We start from the raw sequence: 17,698 nt of genomic DNA, 5'->3' as shown, positions 1-17,698 counted from the left end.
ATAACTGGAGTAAATTGTATATAAGAATGCACTGATGCAAAAGAGAAAAAGCATGACATTCAGATATATTGCTTTGCAAAATAAATGTGTTTATTGCAGAAGCTACATACAAAAATGTGTAAAATTCAATACATTCGCCTTCTTCTTCTTCTTCTTCTTCTTCTTCTTCTTCTTCTTCTTCTTCACATTTCATGTGCATTGCGTGAAAAGGACCCCTAAAGATACTTGGGAGAATTTTTTATATATTTGGGAGTGGGGATTACCATGAGGTGGTATATAAACTTTGCCACCTCTTCAAGCAGCAGCAGCAGCCTCCCTATTAGTTTATTAGTTTAGTAAAGTTTATATATTGCTTGATAAACAGAAGGATTTGCACATCAAGGCCCCGTGACCACCCTGTTCCCTAAGGTGCGAATAACTAGACAACACACAGCATATTGGTTTTCGGGATCAAATAAGCCCACAATATTATTGGTTACAGATGTGGAGTTTGGCCATAGGCATTGTGGTAAGCAACAGCGCCTGTCACTCCTGTCCATCCATTGGGAATGTTTCTAAGGGCAAAGACAGTGGGGGAGGGGAGCACACTATGACCTACGTCAAATTGGGACATCCCCAAAGTGGTCCGCGTTTGAGGAGTGGCATGGCCCTCGCCCTCGCCTGGCCATCGAACAGGAGCCATTCCTCCCAGAGCCTTTTAAGAGGATACCCTTACCCAGTGAGAGCCAGTGTGGTGTAGTGGTTAAGAGCGGTAGTCTCGTTATCTGGTGAACCGGGTTCGCGTCTCCGCTCCTCCACATGCAGCTGCTGGGTGACCTTGGGCTAGTCACACTTCTCTGAAGTCTCTCAGCCCCACTCACCTCACAGAGTGTTTGTTGTGGGGGAGGAAGGGAAAGGAGAATGTTAGCCGCTTTGAGACTCCTTCGGGTAGTGATAAAGTGGGATATCAGATCCAAACTCCTCTTCTTCTTCTTCCATGGAGGTGTAGGCTACAACCTCCCCTCCAACCAAGACTAACCCAATGCCTATCCGCCTTACAAAGTTGTGACAATTGCTATGAGGTAGGCGAAAACCCAAATGGTGGTGCCAGTTAGCCAAGTGGGGAAAATTCCTGCACTTCCCCTGAAAATTAGGCTAATGACATTGTTCATAGCAAGACTGTACCATCCATGAAAAACCCTAATCTGAGGGAGAGAGGGTGGGAGAACCAGCAAAGCGAAACAGAAAGACCCCGCAGGCCAGGCATTTAAACTTTTCCTGGACGTGATGCCAAGGGCCGCAATTGGTCCTGCGCCCAGTGGAATGCCCCCTAAGTACTGTCGCCATTGGCCCATTTGGCAGCAGGAAGACAATCTGGCCTGTGATAGGCTGGTTTACTAGGGAAGCCCTCCCACAAAGCTGCCCGTCTATCCTGCCTTTTCCAAGTGATGGATCACTAGTAGTTACATAAAGCTATGGATCCCAAAGGAAGAACAGGAATAATGAGGACCAGTTGAATGTATATGAGCATTCTGGCAGATGAGGAAAGAAGGATCAAGAATTTGTTTCTGCTACCTTATAAGCCTGTACTAGTGATAGAGGTCAACCACATTGTAGGACAGGGAGCAAATATTGCAAAAGCTGGCGTTTCGCTTTCTTTCTTCCCCTTTCCAAGCTCCCTAAATATAAAATCTGTAAGAATTTGTTTCCATACAGATTAATTCTGAACTGCCTCGTCATTTATGTTTCAGAGATGCTATTTGCACCCCACTGTTCTCTGTGGTTTGTGTGCAGCGCATATTCCCCCCACCCTCAGCTTCTAATGATTTGTTTTGAGATTAAGACGTTCCATGAAAAAAAAAACCTACCTCCCAATTTTATTTCTCCTTCCGACAAATGCCATGAAAAGTTCTTTGACCCTAAAGCCCTCTGGCTCAGGACTGAATGCTGGGCGTTGATCTGAAATGCCTGTTAATGGGATTGTACATAAGTAATGCTTTAACCATAGAGTAGTTTCTTGTTTGCTTTGAAAGCCACAAACCCCAGAAGGAAATGTAGGAGAACGGTGGGAGGACAGTGACAAGAAACCTCATGACCTCATCCTTTCCGCCTCGTGGGGATTGGTCGGCTCGTGTCTGGAAGAAGAGTTTAAATTCCAGAGGTCTGCAGACAGAAAAGCAACAGAACAGGAGGAGAACGATCACGCACCATCTGAGTGATTGCCTTGAGCTTCTCCATACAAACCAGCAGACCTCTGCCTCAGACTACACTTCGGACCCAGACAACGCAAGGTACCTCAGCCTTTTCCTTTTGCTTTACCTATTTTATTCAGTCTTCTTATATTTCCAGAAAGCTGAAAGCAGTGCAGCAGTACTTGATGGAGGCTTTAAACTCCTCCAGCTTCAGGGGCAGAAAAAGAAAGACTTTTAGTGCACAGCTTTAAAAATAATTTACAACGCCTCTTTTGCCTGCACTAGGGAGAATGTTTAGGGATTCGGGGAGGAAGCGGTTTATGAGAGAGAGAGTATTGCTGAACAGAACCTGCCACTTAAAAACACAGATTTGTGAGTTGTACCCTTGCCAACTCCCAATGCCACATGCTTTTGGAACAAGATGTAGTTTTCATTCCAGCATCCCTGATGCTAAATTTATAATATTTGAAGTCTAGGGGTTTACACGCAGATAGCCAGTGTGAGTCAAAGGTTAGAGTGCTGGACTAGGAGTGTGCAGGATTCGAATCCTCACTCAACCATGAAGTTCAATGGGGGACTTAGGACCAGTCACTGTTTGTTAGCCTAACCTACCTCACAGGGTTGTTGCGAGAATAACATGGGGGGAGGATGAAAATATAACAAATAAGCTTGTCAGAAATTCAGATTCTGTGCTTTGGAAACTAGGGCCGCCAACCAGCTGCTTTATGTTGGGGGGCGGGGTGGTCCTATGCCTTTTAACAGCCACCTAATGCACAGAACTAGGAGCTGAATATTCAGCCTACCATGCAGCTGTTAAATGACAGAAGAGCCCTGTCAAGGAAAAACAGTTGGCAACCATAACTAACAATCTGTTTCCTTAGTTCCATATATGCAAGTGCAGGATGTGATTACTTGGTAATGGGGAAAATCACTCTGTATATGCTCAGTTATTATTTCATATGTATTGGGATCAGAGGCCTGGAGGGTCTGGGCTTGACTTTAACTCTGTCCAAGGAGGTTCTTTAACTTCTTGTACCATCAACTCACATGCAATTTCCAGTTAATTATCACTGTGCACCTAGCTAAAAGCCATCATATTACTCTTGCATTTAATCTCTGAAAAAGCACTCCTGCTTTGCTCTGCAAGGGTTTTGCTCAAATACAGTTTGGTGCAATGTTCTCCCATCGATTTTCTCTCTTAGCACAAGTGCTCATTAACCTTGTGAGAGGAAGGGCAATGCATAGTGAAGTGTGCCAGCTTTCCCATCAGCCTGGTTGCTAATACCTAGCCTTCCGTCATGATTCATCAATTTCTGATGTCCCCTGAGCCCTGATTCATCAGTTTTTCCCCCTGCAGTGCCACACTGAGCAATGCGATCCTTCCTGATTTGGAAATTTCAGCTTGTTCTTTTCAAATGCCTTTGAAGGAAGGATCAATTACAAAACCAACTTATAATTAAAATTCTGCTTCAGGTTCCTATTCATATTAATGTGCAGCAAAGTCAGAGAAAGAGAGAAAATCTGTTGGCTGATGAGTTGGGACCCCCCATGGAATTTCTCTCTTCTAGTATTTTCCCTTTGGCTATAAGGCAGTGTTTTCCTCTTACATTTTTATCCTCCAACAATACTACGGCGCTCTGATGTCTGTGGAAATTTATAGAACTGGTGCATTAATCTGCTTGGAGTGAAAATCAGTAAATTCTATTGGACTGTAATATTCTCGAGCAAGACAGAGGTTTTAAAATAAAATAGTGTGTGTCCTTTTGCAGTCTGTAAGCTTTAAATCTCACAGAGTGCCTTGTGGGCTACTCTGGAATAAGTTAACTGAGAATTAGAATCATAGACTCACAGAATTGTAGAGTTGGAAGTGACCACAAGGATCATCTAGTCCAACCCCCTACAATCTGGGAATACTTTGCCCAACATGGGGCATGAACCCACAACTCTGAGATTAAGAGTCTCATGCTCTACTGACTGAGCTATGCTGAGGATGGTAGATCCATAGAAGTGGAAGTTACCAAGAGCCTACAGATTTAATCCCACATCTGACACTATTCAATAGCTATATGCAATCCAAACTGCAGTGTTCCACAGTTGCAAACAGTATTGAAAGGTTCTTCCAAAACAGCTCTTGATGCCTCGGACAAATGAGTCAAGCCACATGTAAAACGCAGGGTAGCAGAAGATGTAGTAACAATACAAATCTTTGTCAATATTGTGCTTGCTTTTGGTGTTTATTTCATTCATTGAATCTGGCTGCAATACTAAGCACAGATACTAGGGAGTAAATTCCATGGAATTTGAGTTCTGAGTATATGAATATAGGATCGCCCTGTTGGTTGTTATATTATTATATTTTTTTATTATTATTATCAAACCTTTATTAGGCATTATGCAAATAAAACCATAAAAGAGAAAATAACATATAAAAACCTTAAAATGTATATAAAAAGGCAGCAGATGGTTACATACATATATATATATATACATATAAAATCAGTGGTTTTCCTTGTTAACCTGCTCCTTGGAGGACTGCTGGCAAAAACTCAGCTACCCCCGCCGTTACCCTTTGGTCAGCGTCGGATAGGTAAAGTCCCACACATTTACCTTGCTGGGGTTCCAGACCACCCGAAAGAGGGGACAGCACGCGTTGACGGAGCGTACTGTGCAATGGGCCCTGTTGGTTGTTATATTATTTGTGAGCACTGTCAGCTCCTTGGTAGAATCTCAATAAATTACCCTTTGTCAGGCAAATTTGCTAGATCTCAGAACCAAAAAGTGGGGGTTGTTCCATTTTCTCTAACAATTAACTCCAAGAAACATTCCAGCAGCATCTAGGAAGTAAGTTTTTGCGGTCTCCAGGGATGTTTAGTTTTTGGTTTTTGGTTTTCAGGGAAGGCTTGGCAAAGACGCCCTTCCTAAGTAGTCCCTCTCCTCTGCATCACTGTTGCTCCTGCCCATTTGTTTAGTCCTGCCCCTTTGGATCCATTCTTCATCACTGGTAAACTGGTAGCAACAGCAAGAAGGAGTAGGAGCAGGAAGCTCTATGGCACTCTTCCACAACCTGGTGCCCTCCGGATGTTTTGGACTACAAATCCCATCATCCCAGGCCATTGGACATGCTGGCAGGGGTTGATGGAAAGTGTAGTCCAAAAGTTCTGGAGGTCTTCTGGCTAAGGAAGGCTGCGCTAGGGGTTGCTGGAGGGGCCTCTGCTGGGACACAGTGGCGTAGCGTGGGGGTGCAGGGGGGGCCGGCCGCACTGGGCGCAACATCTGGGGGTTAGGGTTAGGGGGCGCAAATCCACGGGTTAGGGGGCGCAAATTACTTGCCTTGCCCCGGGTGCTGACAACCCACGCTACGCCACTGCTGAGACATGGGCTTCAGCAGATGCCCAGTCATTACAACTCCCAATGTTGACTTTGTTTGCAGCAATGGGCGTAGCCAGGATTGGGGGGGGCAGGACTTTTGTTGGGGGCACAGAACCAACATGATTAGTCCGTTAGTTAAGTATTTCTATTGTTTTACTTGATCTAGGGGGCGGGCCTTGCCCACGCCCATGTTTGCAGCACCACATATACAGTAGATAGAGATTTTTCCCACTGCAGTCATGGCCTGGGATCAGACCATATCAAGAGCATCTTATCGGCAGAGGTCATATGTTCAGTTCTTTCATCTCTCAGCCCAAACAAAGTGCTGAATGGAGAAGTCCATCTAATTCCCTTTTGTCTGATGTTGGGCAGCAGAAGTTCTCTTCTGTTGCTCGGATTAGCTTTGTCAAGTGATAGCATAAATACAGGGAAACCAATGGGAACTGATTCTGATTTGATACGGTATTTTCCTGGAATAACATTTGGAGGGGAAATATTATATCGGGGTGCAAAACCTAGAAGAAAGTTCTACAGGCAGAATGCTAGCCTCTATATAGCTTTCTGTGGTTATATATATATATATATATATATATATATATATATATATATGAATGTATTCTTTCCTGAGAAAGGGAAATGTGAAAAAGCTGAGTCACACATGCAAACTTACAGATGGGGGAGAAATTTAATTCAGTCCACATTTAAAGGTGAATCTACTTGATTCCCACTTTCCAAAACAATATACAAAGTGAAACACGGAAATCCTTGGAAATCTCCAGATTTTGCAGTGCAGTTCTCTAGCCAAGTAATGTGTGCAAAGAAAACAAAATGCATATGCTTTCAATCAAGTTTGTAATATATTTTTTAAAAGATGCATATTAAAATAATATACAAATACACGAGCGAAAATATAGATAACGGGGAAATGTGTTTTGTAAAAATGAGTATATTGGGCAGAATTGTATGTTAGGCAAACATTCTATCTCCCTCTTGAAGTCTGAGATGGTACTATCCGGTACTATCCAAAAAGACTTATACTGTGTACTATTTCTGTGCATTTGGACTGGTCCTAAGAGTGAAGTGATTGTTTTGTTTTTGAACAGTCAACTGCAAATCCATCATGATGAAGATTGCTGTGCTGTGCATGTGTCTCTTCGCCATCGCCTTGGCAGCTCCAGTAAGTACAATAAAAATACAACAAATAAACCATGAGAAGCACATATTTCCGTAATGCAGAATAAGTGAATCGATACTGACTCTATTCCCCTGCATTTCTTTTCAAAGGTGGGCAAACACCATGATGATTCAAAAAGTTCTGAAGATTATCATGTAAGTTCTTCCCCCCCCCCCATCCTTTTAGCAGTGAATTCATTTTATTGTTGGATTTATTATATCACAGCTTGGGATTAATTCCACGATTCTGAGATCCACACACCTATTACATAAGGCTGAGTCAATGTGGGAGTCTCTTTTTCATGAATTCATGTGCCCCCTTTGAGAAGACAAGCGAAAACAATGACCTGCTTCCAAGTGGAGCATATTCCATCCCCTCAGCTGCTGTCCTACCCTCTCTTCCAGGGGAGTAAGCCCCACTGAGCACAGCAAGAATTACTTCTGTTCTGAGAAGTATCTCTGCATCTCTGTTCTGAGATGCAGAAGATTGGACAGTTAGTCACTTTTGTTGACTTTCCTGCACCTTCCTCAGAGCCTTAGGCTGCGTTCATACCATATACAGTGGTACTTCGGGTTACATATGCTTCAGGTTACATACGCTTCAGGTTACAGACTCCGCTAACCCAGAAATAGTACCTCGGGTTAAGAACTTTACCTCAGGATGAGAACAGAAATCGTGCTTCTGCCGCGCAGCGGCAGCAAGGGCCCCATTAGCTAAAGTGGTGCTTCAGGTTAAGAACAGTTTCAGGTTAAGAACAGACCTCCGGAACGAATTAAGTACTTAACCCGAGGTACCACTGTATTTAAAGCACCCCCAAAGGATCCTGGGAAGTGTAGTTTGTTAAGGATGCTCAGCATTGTGCCTTTGTGAGGGAAAACCACAGTTTGGGGAGAGTAAGTGCTTTCAATGTATGGTGTATACAAGTTGAGGTAATCAGAACTGCACACAGCCCTGATATGGCCAATACTGATTTCAAGGTGGCACTAGCTGACTTATTTTCAATCACCCCTAACACTTCTGCAGTAGGATCTGAATTCTGCTAACTATTCCACCTTGTTCTCGCAGTTCTGGGGTGGGTATCCATTGACCAGGCCCTGGTTCCCCTTCTGCGTTAGCCAAGCTCTGCGATGTTGCACGCTGAATGCCAACGTTGTTGTTTTTTGTATTGTTAAAGGTTGCCAAGCATCATCATAAACACCACGCTCACGGGCATCACCACCATCACTCGCATAGCCAGGAGCACAGCCAGGAGCATGTGAACAGCCATGAGTCTCAAGAGCATCAGGAGTCCTCCCAGCCGGTACGAAGCCTTTCTTCTCCATCAAGTTAAAGCTATCTCTAAAGAATCAAGATGTGGTTGTACCCAACTAAGTTCCACTCACATTGAAATCAGTGGACCAAAATTTTGCCCGCCCATTAATTTCAATGGGTCCATTCTGAGTACGACCAACATTTGATATAACCTATACTGTACCAAGTGGGACACGGGTGGCGCTGTGGTCTAAACCACAGAGCCTAGGGCTTGCCGATCAGAAGGTCAGTGGTTCGAATCCCTGCTCCTGTTGTTTGGTCCCAGCTCCTGCCCACCTTGCAGGTCAAAAGCACATCAAGTGTGCTGCTCTGGTTCGCCAGAAGCAACTTAGTCATGCTGGTCACATGACCCAGAAGCTGTCTGTGGACAAATGCTGGCTCCCTTGGACTATAGAGTGAGATGAGCGCACAACCCCAGAGTTGTCCATGACTGGACCTAACGGTCAGGGGTACCTTTACCTTTATACTGTACTGTAATGCCAAGAAGGGACAGTGGGGTTGAATCTAGAACCAGTACTCTTCTATCCATGTAGGTAGGCAACCATTCAGATCATTTGCTCTTGTTCTTGGTCCAAGAGAATTTCAGCAGAGATAATTTTCCACAGACCTGGTTAGATAAAATCCCAACCTAGCTGCAATTCCGTGCATACCTACCTGGAAATAGGTCCAACTGAACACAGTGGGATTTTATTCCAAGTAAAGATGCATAGGATCAATGTGGAAATCCCACTGGGCGTTAGTCATGACTAACTTTTAGCTTGCCTCAGACTCCGTATTGGTTCCTAGATTTAATTTTTGGTCACTTTTCTATTCATTTTGTGTTTCTAGTTTGTCTTTTTTCTTTACTTTCCAATTGAATCCAAACCCAAACACCTATCAATCGCTTGACCAGAAAGAGATCATAAGGAAATTCCTGCCGCCTCCATCCTCTTCTCAACGGAAGCCAACCAGATAGTTCTGGGAAGCCTTCAGGCACTGCTTAAAGGCAATAGCTCTCCCTCTGTGCTTGTCCTCTGGTATTCAGAGCTTCCCTGCCTCTAAATCCAGAGGCTCCAGTTAGCTGTCAAGGATAAGAGCCCTTTATAGACCTACCCATCTTGCATTTGTCTAATCTTCTCCTAAAGCGGTCTGAGCCTATGGTCATCACTGCACTGTGTAGCACCAAATCCCATTAGTCAGTCATGCAGTGTGCAGAGACGTTTTGTCTGTCCTAAAACTACTCATTTGACTTTTTTTTAATTCAGTGGGATCAGTGTGTGTGTGTGTGTGTGTGTGTGTGTGTGTAAAACAAGCCTTCACAAAATAGCTGTTTCATTTCCAGGCCTCTCTGTCTTCCGAAGAAAGTGATGAGATCACTGAGCAACAGGTAAGTTTTCCTCCAACCATGTGCATCTTAAGTACAAAACCCCTGGGTCACTGCTGCCACTAGAAGGATTATACAACAGGGATGGGGAGCCTATGGCTCTCCCAAGTGCTGTTGGACTTCAACTCCCATCAAGCCCCAGCCAGCATGACCAATTGTCAGGGCTGATGGGAGCCACAGTCCAGCAAAATTTTGGAAGGCTGCAGGCTCCCCATCCCTGCTGTAGAATATTGTTTCATCCATGTGCCTTTCACTTCCCTGCCGTAGAATATTTTTTCTTACATCCATGTGCCCTTCACTCCCATCCATCGCAGATCACTGTTTTCCCCAGTGCGGGAACCATAGGAGCAGTGGCGTAGCGTGGGGGTGCAGGGGGGGCCGGCCGCACCAAGCGCAACATCTGGGGGTTAGGGTTAGGGGGCGCAAATCCACGGGTTAGGGGGCGCAAATTACTTGCCTTGCCCCGGGTGCTGACAACCCACGCTACGCCACTGCATAGGAGAGAGTTTACATGGCCTGGGGTGGGGGACGAGAACCTGCATATTAGGAAACAGAGATTGAGTTTTTATTAGTGTTGCAAGACAAGGGCTGGAAAAGGCATCTGCAGAGGACACTCAGCAGACAGCATGGGTGCCTAACTAATTCTCCCCTCCACATACCACATGTTGTTGTTTAGTCGTTTAGTCGTGTCCGACTCTTTGTGATCCCATGGACCAGAGCATGCCAGGCACTCCAGTCTTCCACTGCCTCCCACAGTTTGGTCAAACTCATGCTGGTAGCTTCGAGAACACTGTCCAACCATCTCATCCTCTGTCGCCCCCTTCTCCTTGTGCCCTCCATCTTTCCCAACATCAGGGTCTTTTCCAGGGAGTCTTCTCTTCTCATGAGGTGGCCAAAGTATTGGAGCCTCAGCTTCAGGATCTGTCCTTCCAGGGAGCACTCAGGGCTGATTTCCTTCAGAATGGATAGGTTTGCTCTTCTTGCAGTCCATGGGACTCTCAAGAGTCTCCTCCAACACCATAATTCAAAAGCATCAATTCTTCGGCGAACAGCCTTCTTTATGGTCCAGCTCTCACTTCCATACATCACTACATACCTCCCAATATTTTCACCTCTTTCCCTCTCCTTAGGCTTGTGTTTGTGTTGTGCAGTCATCAGGCGCACCCAGGCCTATAAACATGTTTTGAGTGTTACATCTTCATCCTGTAATACTGAGTTGCTTCTCTTTCCTTGCAGACCCTTCTGGTGCCTCAAAGCGAGAGCAAGGAAGATGACGACGACCACAGTGATGTGGACGATGATGACCATGACGATTCGGATGAGTCGGATGAGTCACACGAAAACGGCGTCACAGATTACCCTACCGAGGCTCCCTTTTCCTTGCCTGTCACTCCTGAGGTCTTTACTGGCAGAGGAGATGTACCTTACGGAATCAAGGCAAAAGTTGACCTGGTACATTATGAGGATTCCATAAAGGCACACAAAAGATCTGGAAAGGTAAATGCTACAGGTGTACTGTAAGTAAAAAGAGCTAGGCAGCTGACATCTTTAGAAATATATAATCCACCTGCCGTTGTTACGGTTCACACATTTTTGCCAGCAGAATTCTTACTCTATGGCCATCATGGTTTAATTCCCCCAAGGCAGCAATGCTATGGTACGTCTGGGTATTCTTTTTTAGAACCCTAAGCAACTCATTCTCCTTCCATTCATCTTCCCTAACGGCACAAGAGGAAGGAAATGTTCAGTTTTAAAAGTCCATCTGTCTCACAGAAGCTTCTGCGAGCCAGAGATATTCAAAACACTGGATATTTGAAAAGCATCGCTTGTGGTTGCTGTGAGGGTGCCAGTTGAAACAGGAAGCAAGATGTTGCAAAGAAGGCTTGGAAGGAAAAGTAGTAATGATCTTTTAGGAAACTCCCTGCCTAAAATAAAAACAATAAAAATCTGGTGGATAGACTTCACAAAAGTCCTAGCAATCCCAGGAAAGAAAAGCAAAATCTCTGGGATTCCCAGTCTTAAAATTTAGTTAACCGAGACATGTTTGTTTTGTTTGGAGGCATGAAAACTCCAGAAGAAAAAGAATTTTTGCCGGATTCCCCAATAAAGAGTTCAATTAAAAATAAAACGTAAGGTCACTATAAAGTTTTCTGACCTACCCAGCCCTGTTCTATGCCTCTATAACTATCTGGGCATAATAAATTTAGGAGCTGTGGTCTGGTGAAGGTAGTTTGGATTGTTGATTGTGTCTATTTATTTATTTTTAAACACTGATTTTATTTTATAATGTAGTTTATTCTTTATTAGGAAGCCACCCTGGGTACTCCAGGGTAGAAGCAACAAACTGAACTGCTAAGAATGTTCTGCTAGAGATTCCTAGATGTGTGTTCTCCTAGGATGGGGAGCAATTCGTTCAATCTGCTTTTCACAGCAAATTTTCTGGTGCAGTTTTGGCACACAAAATGTGTGCATACAATATGTATTATAACCTAAAACCTGCACAGAGAAATGCATATATATTTCACATGAGAGGACTGAAAAGCACATATTTTATCTTCTTAAAAGTGTGGGGAGGGGGGGTTACATGAAATGCATGTACAAAAATATATGTACAATTTATATGTGGACCTTTCAAAAAATGAGAACTGAATGGGACAGACCTTTGCCTGAGGACCAGAGGCACTGATAACTGTATACACATCATACATCAAATGTATACAGCCCCGTCCACAAAGAATCATGGGAACTTTAGTTTACCCCTCACAGAGCTACCGTTCCCAGCACCCTTAACAAACTGTAATTCCCAATATTCTTTGCGACTCAGTCATGGAGGTGGTCGAGATTTATTGTCTTCTGTTAGAGGACAAGGATTCAGAGAGCACACTAAGGGTGGCCAAATTTTGCGTGGCTGCCATAAAACTCAGGGAACAAGCTGTGCAATTACAAAGACTAAGACCTCAGATGCAAACTCTAGATAATATTTTAGAGACTGAGACCTAAACCACATTTCCAACTGCTGCCATCTTCGTATTGTTTATTGTTATATTTGATTGTTAATCCAAATTTAATTCTATTGTGTTTTATGCTCGTTTAGTATGGTATGTAAAACTGGTCTGGGACCATAATAAAATTTATATATATATAATATTCTTTGCGGAGGGGTGGTTTAAAGGCATGGTGAGTATGCAGACAGAAACAGGGTGAAATTAGGCTGCTCTGTCCATTCCTACAGCTTCCTGAAGAAAGAGGATGACTGCTAAACCTGTTTAAGGCTGCAATCCTATACACACATACCTGAGAGTAAAGTCCCTGTGAATGTCATGGGGTTTACTTCCAAGTAGGCATAGCATTGTAGCCAATGTTTGTCCTACTCAGAGTCATCCCATTGAAATTAATAGACATGGCCAACTTGGGTTCGTTCAGTGAGTCTGCTATGAGTAAAACGTAGTTGGAGACAACAATTGTTCTGTGAGTCAATACTGTAGCTATCCCTCCTGTTTCTGGGTGGCCATTTATTGTCTTCCATTTGTGGGCCTTGCAGTTTGATTCTCGTGATGTTTCGGAAGACGTGGACAGCACCCCAGACGTGGAAAGCCGCGAATCCCATTCCGCCAAGTCACATTCTCTCGAAAGCCACGACACAAGCCTTGAAAGTGATGATGCAAGTCACCTGAGAGACAGCCAAGAGGTCCACGATAAGAGCACGGAGAACGACAGCCGCCAGAAACTTGAGAGCGCTGAGGAACCTCATGATGACAGTGACCACGATGACAGCCACGTATCCATGGAAAGCCATGACAGCAGAGAGTATAAGAAGGCCCTCAGTGGGGTACTCCAAGAGGTACATCATGACCATGATGCTGACAGTGTCAGCAACCAAACTTTCGAAAGCGCTGAGGATCACCACAGTGCTGAGGATCACCGCAGTGCTGAGGACCACCACCACAGCGCTGAGGATCACCACCACAGCACTGAAGAGCATGACCTCAGCACTGAAGATCACCACCACAGCACTGAGAATCATCACCACAGCGCTGAGGACCATCACAGCATTGAGGACAATGAGGTCACCCTCTAAGTGGATAAACAGGCAGGCTCCTGTCTCCACACCTATCTAAGAGCACTCCCCAGTTTTTTCGCATGTGTGGGTGCAGCTAGGATTGGAGCCCAAATTCATAACAGGTGGCTTTTTCTGGGATTATTTTTTAAAAATTTGTTTTGCTGAGTGCGTGAAGGCGAGAAGTGTGAGAAAGGCAATGTAATTTCTACTTGAATGTTTGCTCCCAATTCTATGCATATCACATGTTTGATTTCAGCAATCATAGCAGTTATTGGCAGCAGTATTAACCAGGCAAATGCAGAGCCTGATCCAACACATGTTTACTTGGAAGTAAGTCCCACTGATTTTGGTGCATGCTTACTGCTAGGTAAACATGCTGAGGATGTCAACCTTAAATGTGCAGTACTAGCTGTCCTGTCCATTATAGAACTGTAAGCCCTTCTTGCTGCATATTTTTCCTGCTCTGTCTCATAGGAGGTTGTGATGGAGGCGAGAGAGAGAGAGAAAGAGAGAGAGAGAGAAATCTAGCTTTACAATCAGAGTGAATGTTGCATCTCATGATACTGTAGTACCAAAGGATTTACTGTTGCAATGTATATTTTGTTGACAATTGTGAGTTAAATAAAAAGACAAAACCTTATATTCCTAGGACTCAGCATGGTTCTTATCATAGGAATACCTTGGTTTTCAAACAGCTTAGTTCTTGAACGTTTTGGCTCCCGAACACCGCAAACCTGGAAGTGACTGTTCCGGTTTGCGAACTATTTTTGGAAGCCAAATGTCCGACGGGGCTTCCGATTGGCCATGCTTTGGTTTCCAAATGTTTTGGAAGTCGAACGGACTTCCGTTCGACTTCCAAGATATGACTGTATAGGAAGTTGCCTTCTGCCATTGGTTCATCTAGCTCAGTATTGTGTACACTGAGTGTAGATGCTTTCTGGATATCAGACTGAGGTCTCTCCCAGCCCTACCTAGAGATACCAGGGATTGACCTTCTGCTAGCAAAGCAGATACTCTGTCGCTGAGCTATATACTAAGAGACCAGTGTGGTCTTCTCACCAGACCTCATGTGTTGGTTCCGTCTTCTAAAATTACTTGCAGAACTCTTCTGTACTGCCAACATTAAGAATGTACAGAAACAAGGTATGATGGGAAAGTATGGTGTGTAAATAGAAACATGGCAAATGCATAAATTAAAGAAAAAAACAGTAATGGATCTTCAATCCCACACCGTAACAGAAGCTGGATCAACACTGACTTTTTTACCGTTATTAGAACGATATTAAATATATCTTTCTTAAACATCACAGGGCATACTGTTAAAACAAAAACGTTCCTTACCTGTTTCCTCCATAACAACGCAGTTTTCCCTGGTTGCTCTGCAGCGCCGTCTGGTGTCACATTTTAATAACGTATTATTAACGTTACAGGCAAAACATAGTATGTTCAATTACGTTGTGATAACCGTTCTTTAACCATACCTTAATGTTATAAACCGTGAATGTAGATCCACCCATAGTCTAATTTTAAAGAAAACACGTTTTGAAATCAACAATTAAATCTCCAAAGACCATTCAGTACACTAATTTCTACTCTAATTGCTTCAGGCAGACAAGCATTATTTTCTTACTTTGGCTATGTCATTCATCCAAGGGGGCAAGGGGGCATACATGCATGGATTTACATTCTGCCCATCATCATAGCAACAACCCTGTATGGAAGACAAGAGTGAGCGACAGACCTAAGGTCACCAAGTGAGCTTCTCAGCTGAGCTTGGAAATCTAGAGTCTAAAAACAACAATGAGAGTCTAAAAACAACAAAAAGGCTATAGACGAATGGCTAACCTGGCTCGGATAGTTCATACTCAATTTATATACTTCTGATATGAACTAAGCATGGAGTCTAGAATGCACATAGACACATGAAGCTTCTATAACTCTGTTGACCAACTCATATGGGTATGCGGAAATTGGTTATGGTTAAATCATTGGTATAAAGCAGTGTTTGGCTGAAGTTCACATACATTCTTTCACCGGGACATTCATGTAGTTGCGAAAGAGGAGGAATTTTTCCAACTTTCAAGTGGAAGGTGAATTCTTTTAACTTTTGAGAGTGGAGACTTACCATTATCACCATTGCATCGATACCCCACCCTTGATCCAAAAAAAGCTTTCAGAGCAGCTTACAAAGATCTGTATTAAGACAACCCTCAGGCTTACATTCTAAAAAGGCACGAGGAAAAAGGAATGGGAGGGAGGAGGACAAGGCAACCTCAGTTGCAAGTTCTTAAGTCACAGTTCTAACAGCCAAGTTAAGAGCAGCAACTCCTCACCAATGTCAGTGGTCATTCTGGGTGTCTTGCCAGTGTGGTGTAGCGGTTAAGAGCGGTAGACTCGTAATCTGGTGAACCGGGTTCGCATCTCTGCTCCTCCACATGCAGCTGCTGGGTGACCTTGGGCTAGTCACATTTCTTTGAAGTCTCTCAGCCCCATTCATTTCACAGAGTGTTTGTTGTGGGGGAGGAAGGGAAAGGAGAATGTTAGCTGCTTTGAGACTCCTTCGGGTAGTGATAAAGCGGGGTATCAAATCCAAACTCTTCTTCTTTGATAAAGAGTGGTCCCCACTTGAAACGTTCCACCCGCCTCCAGAGCAGATCTCAGAGAAGATCCAGGAGCAACATCAAGTCCAAGAGGACAGGACAGCTCTTCTCTCACACAGCTGACTTGAGGTGGCTTGGAGTGAGAGCAGCGTGCAATTGTCAGCCAGCCTTGTGCCCCATGCAATGGGGGAAAGTCACTTTGCAGCACCATTCCCCTTCGGCTATTGTACAGGGAACAATGTGGTGCTGATCGCAGCTCCACAGCAGTTGTTACCCACCAAACTAAATGAAATCAACCTTCTCCCTCTCAAAATGCCTCTGCTATTCAGCAGCCCTGTGCCAGCCCCATAGCCCATGGAATTAAACAAAAATCACTCAAATACTCTGGCTAATTGAACTAATTTCAAACCTGGGAATGCAGCAAGCCCCATCTAGTGGGGAAAGCCAGCAATGGGCTTGAAAGTGATATTCTGTGCTGTTGACTTCAAACTTGTATACAGGTGACTCCCCACTTACGCAGGGGTTATGTTGTGGGCATGAAATCGTGTAAAGCAGGGAGCAGCCTTTAAACGCCCTCTCTGCTGCTTTCTCTTCAATCCATACCCAAAGTACTGTATCCAAAAATATCCACAACTAGACTATCTCTATATATATGGTGTGTGTTGCTTTGTCTGATTTTGTGATAAAATGCTCCCTGGCCCATTTTGCAAGTACAATCTGTACTCCTTAAGCTCAGCTGAGAGCTAAGAAGGTGGGGGAACAAGTTTCTATATTTAGGTACATGTGAGGGGGAGACTTAATATATATGTGAGAGCTTTTTAAAGATTCCTTTACTTCCCCCTCCCTGCCACTGAGTTAAAAATTAAAGTGTGTAAACCCAGATGCTCTTCTGATCAGTTTTCCACCTGCATCAGATGGGGAAATGAGAAGGGACTGTGGCTCAGTGGCCAACTTCAGAAGATGGCTTTTCAGGGCTACAGCAGTGGAGGAATTGTTTAAATTCACCCTCTCACCTCCTGTAGGCCTGATAATCATTACACACACTACCCAAACTGATGCTATGTCTTTCTTTCTTTTTTAAAAACACTGCACGGTAGGAACGTTGGTCAATGTAGTTTGGTACTGTCTATTCTGACTGGCAGAGAATCTCCAGGAATTCAGATGGGGTCTGTCCCAGGTCCAGCCCTACCTAGAGATGTTGGGGGTTGGACCTAGGACTCTCTGTAGCATGCAAAGCAGATGCTCTACCATGGAGCTATAGACCCTTGCCCTGAGCTAAATGGCCTTCCAAACATTAAAATCAAAGACACTTTTTTTGCTTTCAGCATCTCACCTAGTATGGAACTTTATCATTATGCCTAGATCTATATTATATTATGGGACGCAGGCGGCGCTGTGGGTTAAACCACAGAGCCTAGGACTTGCCGATCAGAAGATTGGTGGTTCGAATCCCCACGACGGGGTGAGCTCCCGTTGCTCGGTCCCTGCTCCTGCCAACCTAGCAGTTCGAAAGCACCTCAAAGTGCAAGTAGATAAATAGGTACCACTCCGGCAGGAAGGTAAACGGCATTTCCATGCGCTGCTCTGGTTCACCAGAAGCGGCTTAGTCATGCTGGCCACATGACCCGGAAGCTGTACGCCGGCTCCCTC

General features: G+C 44.2%; 1 protein-coding gene across 1 annotated transcript; it reads left to right on the top strand.

The window, feature by feature from the left end:
- Positions 1–2,022: 2,022 nt before the first annotated feature.
- Positions 2,023–14,088, top strand: LOC309350263 (uncharacterized protein). The gene is made up of 7 exons (XM_081877122.1): positions 2,023–2,270; positions 6,644–6,717; positions 6,825–6,869; positions 7,889–8,014; positions 9,347–9,391; positions 10,625–10,885; positions 12,930–14,088. Exons 2-7 carry the CDS (start codon positions 6,661–6,663, stop codon positions 13,464–13,466), a joined length of 1,071 nt encoding a protein of 356 aa, XP_081733248.1. The 5' UTR covers positions 2,023–2,270; positions 6,644–6,660; the 3' UTR covers positions 13,467–14,088.
- The last annotated feature ends 3,610 nt before the right edge of the window (positions 14,089–17,698 follow it).

Source organism: Podarcis erhardii, assembly GCF_964252035.2.
Source record: "Podarcis erhardii genome assembly, chromosome: 9".
Lineage (NCBI taxonomy): Eukaryota > Metazoa > Chordata > Lepidosauria > Squamata > Lacertidae > Podarcis > Podarcis erhardii.
The sequence above is the reverse complement of the archived record's forward strand: the minus strand, read 5'-3'. Positions and strand labels throughout refer to the sequence as shown.